This window comes from Castor canadensis, chromosome 1 (genome assembly GCF_047511655.1).
Source record: "Castor canadensis chromosome 1, mCasCan1.hap1v2, whole genome shotgun sequence".
NCBI classification, from domain to species: Eukaryota; Metazoa; Chordata; class Mammalia; order Rodentia; family Castoridae; genus Castor; species Castor canadensis.
This window is the reverse complement of record NC_133386.1, coordinates 31,065,990-31,088,410: the sequence shown is the minus strand read 5'-3', so window position 1 is coordinate 31,088,410 and position 22,421 is coordinate 31,065,990. Positions and strand designations below refer to the sequence as shown.

Genomic DNA, 22,421 nt, shown 5'->3' with positions numbered 1-22,421 from the left:
GACTGCTGAATAAAGCAGGGTATACAAGCAATACCATACAACTAAAACCAGCAGATATATCCCAACCACCCTGCCCTGCTTCCCACTGCAAACCAGCAGTGAGGTGGTGGTGTGAATGTTCACAAACAAGCAAGCCTCAGTTGGAGTTTAGATGAAGGTTCCATACTCCTGAGCAGGACAGTAACGCTCCACAGGCTAAAGAAGACCCTGGTGATGTCTATGGACATTCTCTTTGACTTCATATGGGATGGAAATGGAACCATGCCAGAGAAATAGGTGGCTACACACAGTACACTACTGCGTTAATGGTTTCTTCAAACAATGATCATGATGATGACACTAGAGCAAGAAGGCACCATGACTTACAGAACACTACTCTGTATGAGGTATGGATTCCTCCAAAGCCATTAATAGATAAACCAATTGTTGATAAGCACAAAAAGGCAATTACTCTAATGAAAGACACCACTCAGGAATTGGTGGGAAAAAACAAAAGAAATCAAAGAGATGAAGGCAAGAACTGTCAAAAATCATTTCAGGCACCCAAAGCTAAGTCAAGCCTAACCTCTGCTGTCTGACTCCACACTAAGCCAACAAAATGTACCTAGGAGCAGTGCAGAAGCCATAACACAACTAACCACACACTATATTTTAAAGTTTCTCTTTAAAGAGAAGCTACCCTCTAACTCAATTGTGGAGAATAGATTATGTTTATGGTGAAAAAAACTAGTAATAAGTATAGTAATTTTTAAAAACAAAGTATAGAAATACACATATGAGAACTTATATGATCAGCATCACTCTTTATTAGATCAATATAGAACTCAGAGGATTCCTTCGTGAAGAAAGTATAGAAAGCAAGCTCCTCAACTTTCAAATGTATCAACTTAGGATAAAACGTCCATTAACGAAGGATTGGTTAAGTGATGTACGGTATATCCATACAATGAAAAATATATAGTCAATATGGAGGGAAAAAGCAAGCAGCAAAAAAATATATACAGCATCACCTTATTTTCATTTAAAATTAAGACATATCAAAAATATTTCTCTCAATGACTAATTTTTTAGTAGGGAACACTGGAAATAAGTAAATAGTAATAGTACTTTGATTTACTGACAAAAGGCATTATATAAACACTGCATGCTGATGAGAAACTAACTGGAAGAAACAAAATGAGAGGACAGGAAACACATCTTTAAGGAAGTGGCTTTTGTGCAGCGACCTGAATGCCAAGAAGGAGTCAGTTATATGACCATCTGGGAAAATGTTTGAAACAGAGAAAAAACAAGTGCAAAGGCCCTGAGGTGAGCATGAATCACTGCTGGAGAATGGCATTGGCAAGGGGGTGGGCAGTAGTAGGAGACGACAGGTGGGGCAGGGATCAGGTCTTGGAGGATGTCATGGGGACATGGTGGGGATTCACACTTGATTACAAGTACACATCGTTGAGATGTAAGCTGTTGGATGATATGGTCTGATTTGCAGACTTGGAAGTTCACCTGGGCTACTATGTGGAGAACAATAGACAGGCAGCAATGGAAGCAGGGAGAACAATTTGGAAGCTGTAGGTATCCTACAAAACAGGAGCAGGTTGTACTGGAGTAGTGACAGTTGACATTAAGAAAAATGAATTAACTTTGGCATACAGAACCAAGAGGATTGGCACTTAGATTGGCAGAGGTGGGTCATCACCCATTATCAGTGTGTAGATGGTTCACAGACATAAACAGCAATAGATAAAGCTCCCTAAAGCACCCTGGAGCTATGGGTTAAAGATTCAGTTCATAGAACAATCAATAAGTGTTCACTTATATTCAATATTAGCTGCACTCATGAAGAAAAAGTCACTGGCGAGAAGAAAAGATGTCACTCTCTTAAAATTTTCTTGGATAAGAAATCAGTTTTCATGTCTATCTCTGTATTATGTCAACAATACAGAAAATTACAATAATGAAATCAAAGCTACTGGTTTTTTTCTCAAGGGGAAAAATCTCAACCAAGTATTTTCAGATGTGTGACATTAAAACACATACATCAGATAGTATTTTAGGAGAGGGAAGGGGCAAGTTTTCAACTCCTTCTCCTCTATAAACTTCCATCTCATTCCACACCATATCACCCTGGGTACAGGCAGGACATACATCCCCCATTCTTGAGTAAATACACAGTTCACTAACTTCTCAGAGCTGGAGTTCTTTTTTAAAAGAAAAGCTTGCCTTGGCACAAAAAGAGAAGTTAAAATATTAGCTTCCCTTTTGTGCAGTCATGTGTTAAGATGTAAAAACAAGTGTTGCTTTTACCAGATCATAATTAGAACAGGGTGCATTCTTAAAAACCCACATTTTCTATATACTTTTTACTTCATCTCAAAGTCCTAAGAACCGTATGGAGACAAGAGTTGTACGCTGATTCTTCTTAATAAATAAGAGAAGTACATATACATTAATAGAAGTTTTTTTCTTTCTTTTTTTTTTAATTCTGCACAAGTCTGTGTAAAATTAATAGTTTTAATCCATAGGAGACAAATGCTAAATAAGGAAGCAAATGATTCAACAAAAATATTTTCCTCTTGCCTTCTCTTAACATTTATAACATGGGCTTACTTTTATAATTTATGCTTCCCTAGAAAATTCTGCCTTCCTAAATGTTCTGGAAAACACACACATATAGAGAAGCACATGTGATCTATTGTGCATTACTTTAGCAGAAACTTCTGCAGGCATAAATTCTGATGTATAGATTTTATGTTACTAGTGAGTCTGTTTAGTTTATTTTCCAATAGCTAACCACTTTACATTTTCCCTCCTTAGATTATTCTTTAAGAAGAATACTTATTCAATGAAATGCCAGAATTCTCATTAGCACCACTGGTAAGACTTATAATACTATGTATGAGAAAGTTTTATTTTGAGTACTTTGTTCTCATTTCTGTTTATCAATTTCCTTTGACTTGTAAGTTTGTTAATTCTGACAAGATTTGCAATAGAAACTTTTGTGCCCACAAACTCCCATCTCCTAATACTCAGAAAATATTAAATAAACCTGGTACAACTCTAGCTGTCTTGTGAATGTCTACTTCCATGATGGAATTTTATAAACATTCATTATGGATCCAGAATAATCCTGCATGTATGTTAGGAAAGCTTTCAGGACTCTAAAATTTTGGTTAGAATTTTAACCTGTTAAAGTTGAAGAAGAGCATAATTTAGCCCACAGAAAACATATTTAAGAAAATCATATCCTAGAAAGTTAAACAGCTTACTGAAGCTCATCCCATTTGTATTTGATTTTTGGAAATACACATGTATGCACATATACCTTGCATGAGTAGAAATTTTCCTACTGTCCAATGAATTTTGTAACTCAGCTACATTCTCAAAAATCTTACTCAAGTCAGGGAATTGCAAATAAGCCACGGTGAGATAAAACCACAACACAAGTGGGTAAAATTTTAAAGACTATAAATGTTGGCAAGGATTGGGAGCAATATGAACTCTGACAAACTGGCTGGAGAAGTATAATTTGGTACAACAAACCACTTTAGGAAACTGTTTTGCTGCATTTATTAAAGATGACCATACACATATACTTAGACCCAGCAATTGTGAGGTACATACATATAAAAGAACATACACGAATGTTCTTAGAAGCATTATTTATCATAGCAAAATGCAAAAACAAAACAAACAATGGAAATACTACAAATGCCCACTAATATTAGAAAGAACAAACTGGGTATGTTTGAATATGGCATATAGCTAGATGGATGAATCCCACCAACACAATAAAGAGAACAAAGTCCAACACAAAATAAAACACGACTTGATCTATTAGATGAAGTTTTAAAATCCAGGAAATTAATCATGCTAACAGAATACTTTAAAGGACATGGAGTGGGTACAAAGCGTGAGGTGTTCAGGGGGCTCACAATGTTCAATTTCTTGGTATGAGTGGTGTTGTGATAGATAATTCATTGAACTAGTCACTAATAATTTCTGTACTACTTAATAATATATACATATATGTATGTATGTATACTTCTATTTTTAAAAAGTCATAAAGCATCTGATTTTACTTGTATTTTAGATATTAGAATATTTCTTCTGCTTAACACGGGTTCTCTCTGTGTGTTCTAAAGACATTTTTCTCTATGGTGGTGTGTGTTTGGGCAAGGATGAACGGTCCCTGTGAAAATACCTGTCTCTGGTTTACTCAGATGACAGACAGGCTCAGACATTTTCACCCACAAAGGTTTATTTATCCTTATACTATACATCACATGCAGCTGTTCATCTCAAGTAATATACAGAGGGATGATAAAGGAGGCCAATGAGTGTATATCTCATTTCCAGTTACTGCTTATAAAAATATTACTTGCAAACATACATCCAAATTTTGAGAACTGACTCTAAGCATTTCTTAGATGCATGATGATCTTCTAGATCTGGGATAACAAACAGTTTTGTTTGCATGCCAACTCTGGTCTGCTGGGAATGGTTTCCTGAACACCAGGTTATGAATGACTAGATGCTATGCTAGGCCAACCACAAGCACAGCATGGAGCACTGGTGGCACAAATATTTTACTGACTCTGTATTATAGAGCCACAGTCCCATAAAAAAAAATCTGCTTAATCATTTTAATGTTCCATACTGAAAGTCATAAAGAAATTAGTAATAAAGTTCTAGCTTATTAGACCAATTTAATTTTCATTAAAAGACATACTATTTTATAAAGTATACATCTATAATATATAAACATTATATATATCACATATATAAACATTTATAATATTTAAATATTTTGTAATAGAGGGGATGAACCAAATCGGGGTACAATACATGTACAAATGGAAATGTCACGATGAAATCCCCTGTATAACTATCATATGCTAATAAAAATGTTTAAAAAAACAGAACTGTTAGAATATAATACTGTTAAAATAAAACAAAAGTCCAGCCTTACTATTATTATTATTTTTGGGTTTCTCTAAGAATCAAAAACCTTTTTGATTGACATTTTCTTCTTTGGTATAAACTATGCCATACGACTCAATATTTTACAAGCTCTCATTTATCTGATCAAGACTAATATGAAAATAAACTCAGGAAGCACTTAGCCTTGGTTGAACAGATGCCCACATCCTAACTACCTTATACAACACAATATCTTCTCTTTAGATTCTTTTGCAAAATCAGATAACTTGCACTGACACAAATTCAGAACATGCAAAGGTTAAAGTGAAGAAAAGAATCTAAGTGTGGTACGAAGTACCTTTTATTCTATCAATACATCTTGTATTAAAAGCATTACCAAATGGGGACAAAAACGAACTTGAATTTCACACTTCTGCTTTCACTTCCATGTAATTTCTGCACAGCCCTATCAGGATGGTAGGCTAGATTTTTAATAATAACTTATTCTATCTAAATCTAAACTTCCTTTCATTTAGGCGTTAAGTCTCAGAATTAGAAAAAAATACACAAGAGTGACTGGTTGCAGTAAATTAAAGACCCCAAATTTCAAATGTGTACTCAACCTGCCAAACCCTCCTCTACTTTACCTGGGATGTTCATTCTCTCAACTGTCCGAACTGTTCCCTTTCTCTTCTTTTCATAAACTTCCACTACTTTTCCATCCCATTCTCTATCTGATGCTTTTGCCTCTCGTTTTCCTTAAAAACAGACATTCAAACAGGAAGTCTCTCATCATTGCCCACCATGTTTCCTTCCATACCACACTCAGCCTCACCACCTACAGTGGATGAGAGGCAAGCCTCTCTCTCAGGGTTTATTCCTACTTCCTTCTGTCCTTTACATTATACTCTCCTTAGAATCTCCCTTTTCTGGTAGAAAAACAAAACTCCTACTCTGTCTCTCATTCTACTTCCATGGCAGTCTAGTAGTAGCCTACTAAATACTGATTCACCTATCCTTTTTAAAATGGAGCTATCCTCAATTTAGAGAAACACATTGAAATCCAGTTAAAGGAGGTTTCCAGCTTTCTCTAGCCATGAAGTCTGTAATATAAGCCAAGAGGAGAAGAATTCTGGGAAATCTTTTTCAATAGACAAAGCAGCTCCTCCTCCCTCCACACTTGGAATATGGACATAAGACCATTATTTCATTGTTAGCAGTTTGCTGAATCCAATTCTCCATTTTCATCTTAGTCTCTGAACATCATTAGACACAGAGGATGCCTCATGCATCCTTCAGTCTTTCTTTGAGTTCTAGTTATCTACCCTATCTTGGTTTGGTTCTTACCTCCTTGGTCATTCCATATCAGATTCCTTATGCTGCTTTCTCCCTGCCTTCCTGATATCAACAGTTTAACACTCCAATCTTTGTCTCTGAACTCTTTTGGGATTATTTCAGATCTATGCTTTTAAATACCATTTATGCTCTGACAACATTCTGTTTTCCAAATTCACATATCTAAATTATTTGTTTGGTATCTCCACATAGATGTTCAAAAGATACCTGGCCAAAACAACTCTCCCATACTAGTCCTGAATTGTCAACCTTTCCATTTCATACATATTTGCCACCATCTACTCGTTTGCTCAATGCAAAAATCATGGGGGCATTCTTAAACTCCCCACTTTCTCTCCCAGCTCCACCCACACTCATCGGCAAATCCTGCTGGCTCTGTTTCCAAAACACACCCTTCACTTCTCTCCGTGCCCCCACTGCTATCACCCTGGTACAAGGCAACATCTTTCTCAACAGACTTCTGCAACCACCACTATATTATTCCCCTAAAGTCTATTTTTTTTAAGTGGCAGCCAAAGTATTCTTTTCAAAGCACACATTCGATTGTGTCTCCTCCCTGTTTAAAAGCTTCCAGTGTCTTCCACTGTCTCTTAGAATGAAATCTGAACTCCCCACAATACAAAGCCTGAGGTGACTCACCCAGCCTCCTCTCTGAAGTGCTCACCCAGCCACTCTTGCCTGAAGTGCTGTACTCTGAACATACTCACTGCATTGTTTTTTGTGGGTCCCCCTGACCCCATTTTCTAAAGAGTTGAAGCTCTGGGCTGCTGTAAGATTTTATCATTAGCCATTCCCTCCACCTGAAATGCTCTTTCTCTGTATCTTCTCACTGCCAACCCCTCCTCACCCTCATTCATGGATATCTAGCAAAGGCAGCTGAGCCCAATTACTTGTTCTCACAGCACCCTCACCCTCACTGTATTTTCTTCATAAGAAATAGTGTTGCTTATTAATTTTCTTTAACTATATGTTGCTCCTGTCTCCACTGTAAACTACCTAAGAGCTGGATAATATAGATTTTGTTTACTGCTTGATTCCTCTTGTCTAAAATAATACCTAGCATGTAACAGCTGCTCAAAAAACCATTTGTTGAATGGATCAAGATAAAATATCAAAATTAAAAGTCATTTAGACTGAATCATTATTTCAATGTTTGAAACTCTGATAAGTATCTGACCAATGTTTCTGGCCACTTAGTAACAATGCTCTCACTCCTCCTGTGTAAGGCAATGCTATTCCTTAACAATTTGGATTCTCAAAAGCCTTTCTCCTTCTCAAGTTGAAGTGTGACTTCCTATGGCTTCTGAACATGTGCGGAAGCCCCTATGTTCTTACAGAACACGTGGCTTCTGTTTCACACATGACTGGGGGAGTGGCTCAAGCCACAAAGTGCATGCCTTACAAGTGTGAAACCTTGAGTTTAAACCCCAGTCCCACCAAAAAAAAAAAGACAATGTTTCACAGAATTATCTGAAGATGGTGATCTTGCCTTCTCTAGGCTTAATGGTCTCAGGCTTAATATGTGTAAAGACAGGATAGTTGGGAGATTCTCCTGTGCAAACCAATATTGCCCTGAATCACAAGTGGTTGTATACTTAGCTATCAACTATGCCATGCATGTTGAAGTCTGGCCCAATCTATCACTTCTCATCGATCTGGATAAACTGATTTCTTTCTTAGCAATTATGGCCTGATACAAATTATTTCCTTCCACTTCAAGTCTACACACAATCTCCAATTCATGTACCTTTCATATTATCTAGTGCTCACTACTTCTATAATCTCAGTACAGTACAGTCATTCCTCATCCTCTTACTTTAATTTCTGACAACATTTAGCACTGCTACCGCAGGAGATCTACCCTATTCTTTGGAGGAGGGCCTTTAGCCTTCTTTCTTGAACAAAAATCTTTATTTTCCACAGTTATAAGTTAAAATTATCAGATCCCTTACTTTTTTTTTTAAAGCTAGATTCACCTGAGGCAGACCAGGAGTATTTCTAACCAGAAGCAAGGGAGTCACAAAAAGGAGAAGCACCTTTGGGGTCACCTTCAGAACAGATCTGAAGCTGAAAGAGCAAGGCAGAGCCCAGGCTGGTGCCCTGGGACAAACTGAAACTGTCTTAATGAAGCACTCCTATGCCACTTGCTGTAACAACATGATACTTGGTGCTAATCATTTGCTTACTCCTTTAATAGCCAAGGAAAATATGAATTACTCCAACAAATCACATGGTTTTACACACAGGTACCTTTCCAGAACCATTCATATTCTAACTTCATACCCTTTGCTCCAAAATACTTGTCATCCCATTTAAACCATTTAGGTATAATAACTGCTGGAAGGTTTATGATTAGATAAATACAGTATGGTCATTTAAAAATATTTTATATTTCAGCAGTGTGTTAATATTCTGAGAAGGCTGAAGAATATGTCTGGCATGGGTGGCTCACGCCCCTAACTGAACTATTCAGGAGGCAGCAATTAGGAGGATCATGGTTCAAGGACAGCCTAGGCAAACAGTTTGTAAGTCCCTATCTCGAAAAAAACCCATCACAAAAAAAGGGTTAGTAGAGTGGCTCAAGGTGTAGGATCTGAGTTCAAACCTCAGTACTGCAAATAAATAAATAAAACTGTTAACATTCTCTCAATGAGTTCTGGCAATGCCCTAATGGCTAAACACTGATAGTAAGATGACTAGGATAATCCACAGCATGGATGTGATGGAATGGTTGTGACTTAGGAATTAAAAAAAAAAAATCTGTAGGCTCAAATCTACTGCAACAATTCCCTTTACCTGTTTATATATATTTAAGAAAATGTCACATTAGATTAGTATATTAGTATGCTGTCTATGAAAAGTGTAGCAAGGAATAATTTGTGGGAAATCCAGGCTACTATCTTCTATAACATCTCCTTCTGCTGCAGTTTGAACATGGTTTCTCCCCACCAAAACTCATGATAAGGTTAGATCTTCTAAGTGGCAGTGTTGGAGGAGCCTCTGAGAGGTGACTAGGTCATTGGTAGGGGTGGGGGATTAATGCTTTTCTCGCTCTCCTGGGACTATATTGGTCATTGTGAGAGCAGGTTTATAAAGTGAGTTTGGCTTCCTCTGTTTACTCTTGCTTATCTTGCCATATTGGCTCTTCTACATGAGATCCTCTCCAGAAGCTGAAAAGATGCCCATGCTATGTAACTAGGCTTCCAAAACCGTGAGCTAAGTAATATATTTTCTTTATAACCTGCCCATTCTCAAAACATTTTGCTACAGCAACAAAAAAGGACTAAGATACCCACTTAGTTCTTCCCCATTTCTGTATGTGTCTTTACAAAATTAACCTAACCAATATGAAGTCAGATTTTATTCTTAATAAACATATGTCCCTTAAGCTCTTGCTCATGCTCACCAGTTCCTAATGTATTGGGCAGTCAACAAATATCATAATCTCACAAAGCAGATGGTTTTGGAGTAAATATGAGTATCTATTATTCTTTTAAATATTTATTTCATAAATGAAATGCTGTATTATGCTCCTGCTCTGGCATTCTACAGAAAAAGACAGAAAAGTGTCTTTTTATCTATTATAATCATCTCTTGTATTCATTCTGGAGAGTTCTAGCCTTGTAAAATCTGTTCTTAGAGGAATGTTCCTCCATCCATCAGTTGCTAGAGTTCTATGAATCTCTGCCAAGTTTAGTTTAAGAATTGAAAGCAAATAGTGAAATCAATTAGAAACCCAACTCACAACACTGTGTGATCTTCTGGATGTTGGAAGAGATGCGTTGGGCCAACTGGGCAGGGTCCCCACCAATCCCGGGAGTGTAAGACATGGCTGATTCGCTGATTCACTAATTTCATCAGATGTTGGTGGGCTGTGTGGTTTTCTAAGCAGTCACCTAAAAACATAAAAGTCAATTTTTAAAGTTACCAGTTTACATTTTCCAAATTGTCAATCTGGAGATTACATGATTAAAATCTGACCATGTGACATATCCAGTAACAACACTCTCATATCTATCAAAACAACGGGACTCTTATGGACAGAGCCATGTTAAATATGCTTCACAAATAAAGAAAGACTCAAACTGTACATTCCCTTGGCAAACTTGCTTGATCTAAGGATGTTTATTAAGTTCCTTTTCTAAGTGTAACTCTAATTGTTTATAGATTCTTCTCCTTAAACTGAGAGCAAATAAATACAGGATCTACAAACTATTTATCTTTTTCACATATTACAAACAACTCTTAAGGTAAAACACTTAAATATTAAATGGAACACAGACTTTGGCTATCCCAAGAAATTTCATTATATTCAGCACACAGGAACATATGATTAATGAGACTTCAATTTTCATAGGAAAGGTGAAATCTGAAATAACAGAGCCAACAACTGACAAGAAAGAATGTCCTATAAAATGCTCACCACACCTTCAAGATAGAGCAAGGAGAATGAATAACTCCGCTCCAGCAGCCAGCACCTCAAAAGGGAAAAGCTGGAGTCCTGCTTATGGAGGGAGGGAAGATAAAGTGCTTTTATTCTTCAATCTACATCACACCACTCAGGGTTTGGAAAGAAGGTTGTAAAGGGGTGGTGTTGTGGCATGTAGGGCTACTCACAGCAAAAAAAATTTCAATTACTTCCATACCCATGTCTCCCCTGAGTGTGTATTGCAATACTGCAAAGTTCTCAGGGATGGATATATAAGTCAACTCTCTACTAAGAGCATGCTACAAGTCCACTTTTAAAGGAAGCACTTAGGAGATACAAACCATGAAGATATAGGGTCTGAAGCCAGGTGACAAAGCAAGACCGTGTCTCAAAAACAAATTATCTGCTCAAGTCAAACTTACCATTTAGGAGAATACTATAAACCAAGAAAAACCAATACAGAACAATAAAAGGTCATGTGCTAGGCAAAAGTGACAGTGACGATGGAAAGCAAAAAATCACTATTGTTCTTGTGTAGAAAGTATTTGTGAAACAGAGGGATAACTGGGTATGGCTAATATGGAGAAAAAAAGGCAAGGACCTGAAGACCAGGGCAGATAAACCTAGAATATGTGGAAAGGACACACATAATTACCAAAGGAAGGGAAGGTTTCTGGTCAGCCCTGGGTCAGATAGATGATTCATGGCTGAGATAAGGGGAAGGCAGCATAGAATGGGAAAGAAATGATGTAACAATTACTACATCTCTGTAAAATGAGAATTATTTTTCATAGATGAATCTAATTTAGTTTTTACAACTTACTCCTTAAAGTAGTAGCATTATTCTTTTAATGATGAGCAAACTGTGTCTTATAAAAATGAAGTAACCGTGTGATGTAACACAAGCTACCCACTGGTGGAGGTGGATGTAACCCCACAGCTCAGATTCCAAAACTACACATGCTTGCTAACATACAGTGTAAGTGCCACAGAAGAGAAAGAGCCTGTTCCCAGGTTTAGTTTAAATATATTGCAGTAGGGAACCACTGGTGATTTCCAATAGGGGAAAAGAGGCCCACAAACATGTCAAAATCCAGAGATGGTCAAGTCTCTTCTGTAAAATGGAGTAGTACTTGCACCAACCTACAAGAACCTTCCTGTATACTTTAAATCAACTCTAAATTACTAATGCCTAATGCAATGTAATTCTATGTAAATAACTGCTTTATTTTACTGTTCAGGGAATAATGATAAGGAAAAACAACTCTGTAAGTGTTCTGTATGGGTTCAATTAAAAATATTTGATACACAGTTGACTGAATTTACAGGTGCAGAACCTGAGGATATGGAGAACTGACTGTGTCTCTGTACTAAGGGACAGCACTGTAACATCTGAACTGTTGAGTCTCATATAACAGTATTGGGTCCATGCCTGGAACTCTGGTGTATACAATGCTTATGGCCAGCTGAGAGTCCTGGGAGCTTTTAGATGCTCTCCATTCTCCCTTTTTGTCCCACAGGTCCACTTTATCGTTCCTGAATCAATTCCTAGATAAAAACTCAAAAACAATTTCAGTAAAGGGCAAATTCAAATCTCAACTGAGATAGCTAAACCACTGCACCAGGGTGGCAGGAATAAACTTCCTTCCAGTGATGGACTTGGGCCTCCAGCTGAGGACAGACCACACCTGGAGGTTCAATCACCCTGACACCATTTTGAGCATTGTATAAACCACCAACTGGATCTCTCAATTCTGCATTCCTTAAAAGATTTTCTTTTGGCTCAATGAAATCTCCCCTCCTTTCCCTTTATTTACTGTATCTCTAGAAAAACTGGTTTATAGCAAACGCAAACACACTGCGAATGAGAAAATACTTTGTTGTACTTGCAAATAACCTCTTCTGACCTCACTTTAACTGCTGACACAAATAGTCTCTCTTCCACATCTCCAAAGTCATACTCTATTCGCTCTATAATGTCTACATGTTGAAGCTACTAGAAGTCACCAATTGCCTGGTCAGCTGCCAGTGCAACTGGCAACAGGAAATATCTACCTTGGGTAAAACACACCATCTGGGCCTCCTGCCAGGATCAAAATAACATAATGCACAGCCAGGGACCAAATGCTTTTCTACCCTAGAGAGAGGAAAAGTCTGATGTGCTCCCACATTTACGTGGTCTGCATTGGAGCTACACCAGCACACCGCTCACTCTCCCACAGAGAGCACACCTGTCCTGTTAAGTCATGCTTAGCATATTCCTTCAGTCAGAACTCAGTCATCTAGCCCAGATCTTCTCAATATTTTCTTTAAGGGCACCACTCTTCCTTTCCAAATAACCAGTCACAAACACAAACTGTAGTCCTTATGTTCACTCATAAACAAATTTGAAAAAGTACCTGCTGGTGAGATAATTAGGCTAAACATCCAAAGAGCTACTACTCTTCAAATATCTGAAATTCCTTACAGAAAGGGTACAGAGGTGACCACTTCAGCAGTGAATGAAAGATAAAAAGCAATTTGAGAAAGGACTTACTATTTCCTGTGTGTTGCGCTCTTTAAAACTTATTTTCTCAGTGAATTCTTACAATACGCATATATAACTATGACTGTGATTTTTCACATAAGAAACTGATGCTTAATAAGAATAATTTATTTAAGATAAGCAAAAGAACTAAAATTTGAAACTAAATCTTAGTGCTCATATTTTCTTAAACACTAAATCATATTGCTTTCTGTACAGCAAAACTAAGGACAGGTGACCCCATTCTACTAAAAAAAACATCAAATTTACCACATTTCTGCAGGCCTGTATGAAGTTTTGCTATCCTCACTCCTAAAATGAGGGAACAGATTTAAGATAACTATATGAGTTGATCAAGGTAACACAGTTGAATAGCATACTCCTTTTCTATGTTATCCTACTAACAAATGACATCTAAAAGGCAACAATGGTTGGCTTTTCTGATGAGACATGAGAAACAGGTGAGCCAAATGTCTGACTTTACTGTTAAAAAATATACACATGAATGAATATGTAAATAACTAGCTATAAATTGACTTAAAAGCTTAAGATTTTTGGAGGAAGGCTGAATTCCATATTTCTCTCCAGTACCTAGGCTGAGTTGCTATACACTCAGGTACTTCTGTTGATCAGGATAATAATTATATTAATTTGTCTGCCACTGCTTATATGGAGTATTTAAGTAAAAATTAAGCTAAATGAAAGTCACACTGGCCACCTTCCAAGTGTTCAGACATTTTATATGGCTGGTAGCCAGTAGCCCAGACAGCTCACATATAATCCATATCAATCATGGCAAAAAAGTTCTTTTGGAAAGTGTTCAACTCAACATCTCAGTAATTCTTTCTATGAAGATATATAAGAACTATGAAAAGAAGGGGAAAGGAGGATCAAAGCACACTTTTCTTAAGACTGCTTCTAAAGAACAATAAAGAATGAACGAAGAGAACTTTAATACCAAATCTTGAATCTCAAACACTACCCCTCAGTTTCTACTGAATGCATCCTTAAGTTTTCCATTAGGCATATACTTTATGTTTTCTGAATCTAGTCTGGGCAAAAGAGGTGGTCAGTTTTACTTTATTCATTATGAACACCAGCATAAAATGCTGGGCTTCCCTTTACCCAGTCCCCTAAATACAGGTGGGGGATATTTTCTATATAATGAACCTGTTCTAGTCTCAGTACTTGGCTACATAATAGGCACCAAATAAATATTTGCAGAATGAATAAATAAGTGTAACTACTTCCTAAGAACACACACCTGGTCTGAAGGTAAATATTACCATTGCTAAGACACTGAATTTTAGTGCCTTCTTTAGGTCTGAATGATCCAAGCTATTGTGGCCTTGGGCCTTTCTTATTGCCGTTTCCTATGTCTAGAAGGCTCATCCCATGATCTCCATGGGACTGGCTCCTCCCGCCAAGATGTTATCACATGCTAGAGAGACGCCTGGTCTGTAAGAAGTCACCACTGTTGCCACTCTGTCAATCTAATTTAACTGCTTCCCAACACTCAAAGATGATCCACTTACTACACTGCCCTACTTCCAGAATACAAGCAGGAAATGACCAAGAGTCCAGAGTACAGCAGATGCTCAGTGGATGTGAGGGTGCTCAGCCTACAATATGAGACTTCTCCACACAAACTAGGAAAAGTGCATTCTTTAGTTCAGTCCCTCTATTACCTGAACTAGTATACTACACTTAGTTTTAGTTCAAGCACCAAGGATTTTCTCCACCACCCGTTCACATACTAACTTTCAAATTACATGGAACCACAGCAAACTTTACTCAGACTTACAGCAGGTATTTTATATAATTTATTCTTCAACTACCAACACTTGGATAAAATTCGGGATTACAACCAAAATTAGGATGGATTTCTGTTCATCGGAAGAAGCATAAAATATCTTAAGAAAAATGATGTAGACTCCAGCGAGTTAAATATGGTACCCCATTCACTTCTATAGACACTTTGAAATAGCAGCCTATTTCTTAACTGGTAACAAATCTGACGCCAGTTTCTCAATGCGGCCTGCAAAGCAAAGGCTCAACCATATCACAAGACACAATTTAACATTTTTATCGCTTTCTGCCTGGGTGCGGCTCAGAGAACACCCAGAGTAGAAGAAATGTCCACCTGCAACAATTAGCAAACAGCACAGCTTTGCATAATCACTTCCTTTTCTTCCAGATTCTGGGCAACTTCTAAATTATATGCAATTATAGTCAGACTACAAGTGATCAAAAATAAATGCATGTACATGATACAAATGTAAGAAATTTGAGGGGGGAATCAAGCCAGAAGGGCACCCCCCTTTTGTCTAAAATTAAAGAAAACAAGAGGGAGATGGAAATTCAGAAATATTTGGTGTATTTGGGTAAAGCAATTAAAGACACGTACCGAGAAGGTCAAAGAAAGTTAAGCGAGTGTGTCAAAGTCACCAATGGGCCAAGAGAAAACCATGCCACGAGCCTATGCGCAACCGTGCGTGTCCACAGGTTTTTCGGTTCCGCTGTAGGAGAACTTTAACGTGTTTTTCGATCCCGAGTTAAAATGAGGAACAGGTCCACGGGTGGGGTCTGGCTGGGCGCGGGGCCCGGGAGGTGGGCGCGCTTGCGGGTGGGATCCGCCCGCGGGGCTCGGCCGCGCGCGCCGGGATCGCGGAATCCGCCGCACGCAGCGCCCGCGGGGCGTGGGCAGTGCGGGGCCCAGAGCCCGGCAGCGCCGGCCCGCGGCCTCTCAGGAGCTGCGGCGGCCGCCGGCGACGCGCACAAATGAGGGGCGGCAGGCGCAGGGGCGCCCAGCCAGGGAACACCCTCCTCCCCCAACCCCCGCCGTCCAGGCTCCTCTTACCCCGACCGCCTCGGTTGGCTTTCTCCTCCTGCTCCTCCTCCTCCGGCCACGGTCACTCACAGGGCCTCGGAACCCGCAGCAATTCTCAGCTGATGGGCGGCGGCGCGAGGAAGCCCGGGTGCGCATGCTCGCAGCACAGCTCAGCGGAGGAGGCGGGGCGCACTCCTCTTTTATTGGCCCGTGGCGCTGAGTGACAGCGGTCCTTTCCCGCCCCCTGTGTTTCTAAGCTAGGGAATGGAAGTGTAAGCAAAATGCAAGGAAGGGAGCTGTGCTTTGAAGCTTGACTTGCAGATGGTGAACGCCTACATGCTAAAGGGAAGAGGAGGGAATGGAAGGTATTTGTTTTCTTTATTCGGTGAAGCAACCCTCTCTGGACTCCTGTCTTTACCACCCATCTGTTCATGCCTTCCTTGTTTCTTAGTCTTTAACTGTACAATTATACAGCTCCACTTACAAATGCGAATATAAATACGCAATCCTAGAACCAACCATGAAGGAATAAGTGAAGGGTCACCTCCGGGTGCTCACTTGGTAAACAAGATTTCCTAGTATATGCCAGTCATGCTAAGCATCCTTGAAAGACGGAGTGCAGTTTTCACAGGGCTTGAAAATGTGCAGATAACTCTTCAAACATAATGTAACTGTTAGATGAAAAGCATCAATTGCTTTAGGTGAAAGAAATACCTCAGTAAATTAACTAGAAGGTAGATTGGCTTTACCTTTTCATATATTAAGCCAAAATTCTTTTCTGAAAGGAACATCAAGACATGGGTCAAAAGCCCACATGCACTTAGGCAAAAAAAAAAAAATACGTTGGAATTGTATTACATGAGCAAATTGTAGGTTGTTTGGTATTATATATATACATTTATGTTCGTATGTACATATTATGTACATACATACATAAATGACTAAGATTAGGGTCACAATCTGCCTTTTCCAAGTGGGAACAATAGAGAAACACTGGCATGCTGTCTAGAGGACACACATCCATCTAGAGGCAGTTAGAGCTATTGTGGACTTTTGTTCTTGTTTCAAGGTGCTGGGGATCAAATGCAAGGCCTCAGGCTTGCTAAGCAAGCACTCTATACCACTGAGCTACATCCCCAGCCCCCATTGTGGACTTTTATTAACAGTTGTCCATTATAGTCAAATTATCTTTTCCAAGATGTAAAGAAACTCAGATTTTTATCTGAAATCTCTCCATTAAAAATATTCTTAATTTGAACAAATATTCTGTGACCAGAGACAAAATATGTTTAAAACTCTATAATAGGCATTTGTATTAGTAGTGTTAGCCATTAAAGCTGGAGAGTCCCTTATGGAAAATCTAATTCTACTTCTTCATTCTACAGCTTAAAAAATCTGAAACCCCAAAACTTCAAAGTCACACAGATAATTATGAGCAGAACAGGTCCAACTGCCCTAATTTAGAATCTAGAGTACTTCTTTGTCACATCATTCATTCAACAATTGTTTGGTGCCTGCCACATACCACATACTGTACCTCACATGATAGAGAACAAGATGAACAGGGATATAGTATTGTCCATCAAAGAGTGGTATCATTCCCAGGCACTGTAAAGGGTGCTATGATAGAGATTCATATAAAGCACATATAAAGGGGAAGCCCAGAGAGGGGTACCTTCCTTGGAATCAGAAATACTTGCAAAGAGGAAATATGAACAGAATTTTTGAAAGATGTACAAGTATTCAGTGGACAACAAGATAGGAAAGGACATTCCAGTTAAAGGAAGAGCCTGTGAAATTCTATACTATCTGCAAATGTGAACTTTTAAGAATCTCTAGATGAGTTTATTTAGATAAAATCATGGTGTATGAATGGATGAGATATGACACTCGAAAGGCAAGTAAAAAGCCTCTATGTCATGTTAAGTGACTAACAGGAATTAAATTCCTACAGGATTTTAAACAAGAATACAAGGTTCTCCTAATTCCATGCCATGAAGAAAACTCTGGAGAAGCAGGAAAAATTAAGGGAAATAACACTGAGAATGAAAACAGATGTACCACTTAGGAAACCATTGTAGTAATAACACCCCTCAATAAAGAATCTCCTCCATATCATAGATATTGAAGGACTACACGGAGGCAAATACTCTGGTGAAGTTTCAAGGTTATGACTCATAAAACTGAGCTGAACATCATATAGCTCTCTTAGACCTAAGATAACTAATAAAGCAATTGCAGTTTGAGGGTGGTGGGAAAGTGAGGGAACAAAGTGACAATAAATTTAGCATTGGATGTTCTGTTTTTGATACACTAGGGGATATTAAATATCCATGTTTGAAATGTCCAGGTACTTGAAAATGTGAGCTGAAGCTCAGAATAAAGTCTGGTTGGAGCTATGGGAAGAGATAAGCCCACTAACTCTTAAGTGTGCAATGTTGTAGACTACCTATGTTTAAAAAATGGGCAGGGAAAGACCCTGAAAGGGTGTAATCAGAGAAAGAAGAAATAAACCAGGAAAAGGTGAACTAGGAAACGAAGGGTCTATGATGTCGCTTGTCACAGAAGATTCGAGTAATTTAAGAACTGAGAGTTATTCATTGGATATGAGAATCAGGAAGTGGTTGATGAACTCAGAAAGAGGCATTTCAACCATCCAAAGCATAATTATGCAACAGAACTAACATCTGTGTGATGTCTAATACATTTTTCAAACATTGTTTCACATTTCTTTGGCTAGAACTCTGAGCTGTGAAAGGGACGATACAATGTCCTAAAGACCCTGAGGGTAGCTGGCCTCTTCAGGCTGTCTTACTGCTTACCAAATGTACTGGGACCAAAGCTCTCTGTTCTAATCTTGATCCTGGGCTTGTTCCAAATTGTATTATTTAAAAATATTATAAATAGATTTTTTCTAACCTTTTGAAAAACTCTAAGTATGATTTCATCCCTTTGTACTCAAATGGAAATAAAAGAAGTATAGTTTAAGAAATCCTGCAAATTTAGAGACACGGAGGATAAATGAGTTCCCAGAGAGTTGCTGACATTTCTAATATTCCATTTTATTATTTGCCTGCTAGTTATTGAAATCCAGACAAGTACCTTAAACCCAGTGAGGTTCAATAATTATCAGCAAGTGAGTAAGTCAACAAAACTAGTTCTTTTACACTTTCAAAACTCAGTTCCCTATAGCTAAAAGAATATAACTTGCATTTCTCAGAGCTAGTAATTTTGGGGTTAGGCCTTCTTGGAAAGATTTTGAGGGTCAATCATAAGTGAGTTCTGGAGTGGGAATTGTTATCAACATAGCTGATGTCTCGGTGTTATAAACCTCTCCTACATAACCTCTGCTCTGCAGGATGGAAGACAGTCCCAGTGTCTAGAATAGAAATTCTAGTGGATGGAAGGAAATACTTGCCTATTCATTTGATAGTCACAAATGTTTTTGCAAAGACTATTGTATGGTTTTGTGAGAAATCCATAGAAGTAAAAGACACAAAGAAGCAATATAGCAAGACAAGGAATTTATTGATAAATAAGAGGTATAGGTGAACCTTAGAATGCTTGCTTTTGATTGATAATATAATGGGAAAACAAAAGCTGGTGTAAGAAATCTGTACTAGCTTAAAAGGCAGCTTAAATGAATATTTAATAGGCAGGAATTGGTTTTGTTATGTCTTGTTTTTAAGCAGCTTGCATGTCTCTCTACAGTCTGCTCATTTTCTAGGCCACACAAGGGCCTAGACAAATGCTAAGCGCAGAGCAGATTTTGCTCTAACTTTTACACATGAGGGTAATAAGCATTCCATAGAAGTTTTAAAATGGACAAAGACAGCATGGTGATTGGAGTAGTTTGTCTTAGTCCATTTTCTGTTGCTCTAACAAAATATGAGATTGGTAAATTGATGAAAATAGAGGTTTCTTATGGCTGTGATTCTAAAGACTGGAAATCAATAGGATTGTGCTAGCTTTGCTTAGCATCTGGTGAGAACCTTGTACCGCATCATTCACGTGGCAGAAAGTACCTCAGGGCAAGACAGAGCAAACATGTTGTGCTATGCTAGGGCTTCCTAGAAAGTCACTAGTGTCATCATGACCTCCTCCTAATTACTTCCCAAAGACCTCACCTTCAAATACCAGTAACATGAGAATTGGAGAATTAAGTTTTAGCACATGAATTTTGAGGGATGTGTTCAAACCATAGAAATTTGTTTCTAATTTGACCTCCTAATTTTTGTTTACATGAACCCTCTTCATTTTGTTCCTCATCCTTGTTCTTACCCTCTGCAATAGCCCTGAAACTGGTATGTCCAATTCTACTCAACTTTATCACCCTGGGAACTGCTACTAAGCTCAGAAGCAGGAATCTGAATCCAGGATTCTAGGTTTCATACCATCCCCATTTTTGCAGAATGCCCCAAAATATACTGCTTAAAAAAAGTGTTTGGTTGAGGAAAGAATGGGATATGTGTGAGTTGGGGTAAGCAATCTGGAAATTGGTCTACAAAGAAATGTTTCAGAAATGTGTTACATTTGTGAAGATTCATGGAACACATTTACAAATAAAGGCTCTGAGAAGTGGTTCAGTAAGGAAACAGCATTACTTTCTTTGACCCATTATTATTCAATGTATTTGACTGTGGAACTTTTTACACTTAATATTTGTATATTAAGTGCAGTATGGATTATGGGAGAATACCGCCTCAAAATCAAGTCCAAGTCCCTTGCCATGGTAAAATAGGATGAGCATGATCAGTTTGCCTAGGACAGTCTAAGGTTATGCTTATTGTCTCAGCATTTGTCTACCAGCATCCTATTCATTCTCAAAAGTAGCTGGGTTCAGATGATACGATATAGGCCACCTTATATGTAAGGACCATATGTCAGGATCCTGAATTTCCATGTATTAAAATATCTGACTTGGAATTTGCCAGCTTAATGAATTTCTCCATCTCTGTTAGCTCCCATCCCCCCTCCCAGCAGCAACCTAACCACACACCAGGGTTTTTCTTATTTCTGCACTTTGCTTATGTAGTTCCTTTCATTATTATATATTCTCATTTCTTCCCCTTTGTTAAGCAAGCATTTCATTTCAAAACAATGTTAGACTTATAGAGGAGTTGCAAAAATTGTGCAGTCCCGATATATACTTCCTTCAGTTTCACTGAAGGTAAACATCTTATATAATCATGGCCCATTTGTCAATCAAAGGTACAGTGGTATCATTTAAACAATTAACTTTATTCAAACCTCATCAGTGTTCTGCTAATGTCTATTTTCTGCTCTGGTGGCCTGTTTCCTTTGTCTCTTCCCACTAGGGATAATTTTCCTTCTCTCCTTACTTATCATGACTGCACTTTTTAAAAGTACTAGTCAGGCATTTTGTAGAACATCCTTCCAGTTAGTTTGACTGCTATGTTCTCATGATTAGACTGGGTTTTACTTTTTTGAAAGAGTATCAAGTGTTAACCCCATCCACTTGGTTAAAGTAGTGTCTCTGAGTTTCCTCCAAAGAAAGCCTACTGCTTTTCCATTCCCATGACCAAGTCCAATCTGTGATCAAAGGGAGGAGAATCAAGCTGCACCTGTGAAAGGGAAGGATATGAAAAATTTATTCGCATAGGTTGAAACCACTGACATGGAGGTTAGGCAGAGAGTTAGGAAACAAAATGGCTGAAAAGGATGGCTTGATACTGATTTTTTAAAAAGTTAAATAAAATCACATCCTGGCTGCTGATGTTAACAGGATGACTCATGATATACAACAGGGTCTTGCTGATACGAAGTTCCTGAAGCCTGTGGAAAATGACAGTCCTGGTGGGAACATCCAAGGCCAAAAAACGTTCCCAGTGATCCCTGGAGTAAATGACTCACAACTGATTCTTCAGAAGTTAGTGATAGATAATAGTTTGATAGCAGTGACTACCTCCAATAGAATTTCCAGATCTTGGGACCCTCGGGGTAGTGGATATGTCTCGAGCCTGCCAAATTCCCCCTCTTTATTTATTTATTTATTTATTTATTTTGTGGTACTGGGGTTTGAATCCTGGGCCTGGTGCTTGCTAGGCAGGCATTCTAACATTTGAACCACATTCCCAGTCCTTTCCTACTTTTAGTTATTTTTCAGACCGGATCCTCCTACCTACACCTCCCATGTAGCTGGAACCACAGACATATGCCACCATACCCTGCTTGTTTTGTTGGGATGGGGTCTTACTAGCTTGTTGCCTGGTTTGGCCTCAAAGTATGATCCTCCCTATCTCTACCTGAGTAGTTAGAATTATAGGGGTGAGCCACACTGCTCAGCCCATTCTCCTGTCTTGAGACTGTATTTCACTTTGCTATATTCACATTAATAAACC

The 22,421-nt window shown here is 38.4% G+C and overlaps 1 protein-coding gene across 2 annotated transcripts in view; it reads right to left on the bottom strand.

Annotated features, from left to right (window-relative positions):
* Positions 1 to 16,226, bottom strand: part of Stx7 (syntaxin 7) — a 42,056-nt gene extending 25,830 nt beyond the window's left edge. Inside the window, exons 1-2 of one of the 2 annotated variants that reach the window (XM_020164456.2) lie at positions 16,090 to 16,226; positions 10,022 to 10,172 (exon numbers count right to left, since the gene is read on the bottom strand). In XM_020164456.2, the coding sequence (XP_020020045.2) occupies positions 10,022 to 10,106 (85 nt within the window). In that variant the 5' untranslated portion in view covers positions 10,107 to 10,172; positions 16,090 to 16,226. Of the gene's footprint in view, positions 1 to 10,021; positions 10,173 to 15,636; positions 15,858 to 16,089 lie in introns of those variants that run through there. The other variant, XM_074074458.1, reaches the window with a different exon arrangement.
* Between the last annotated feature and the right edge of the window lie 6,195 nt (positions 16,227 to 22,421).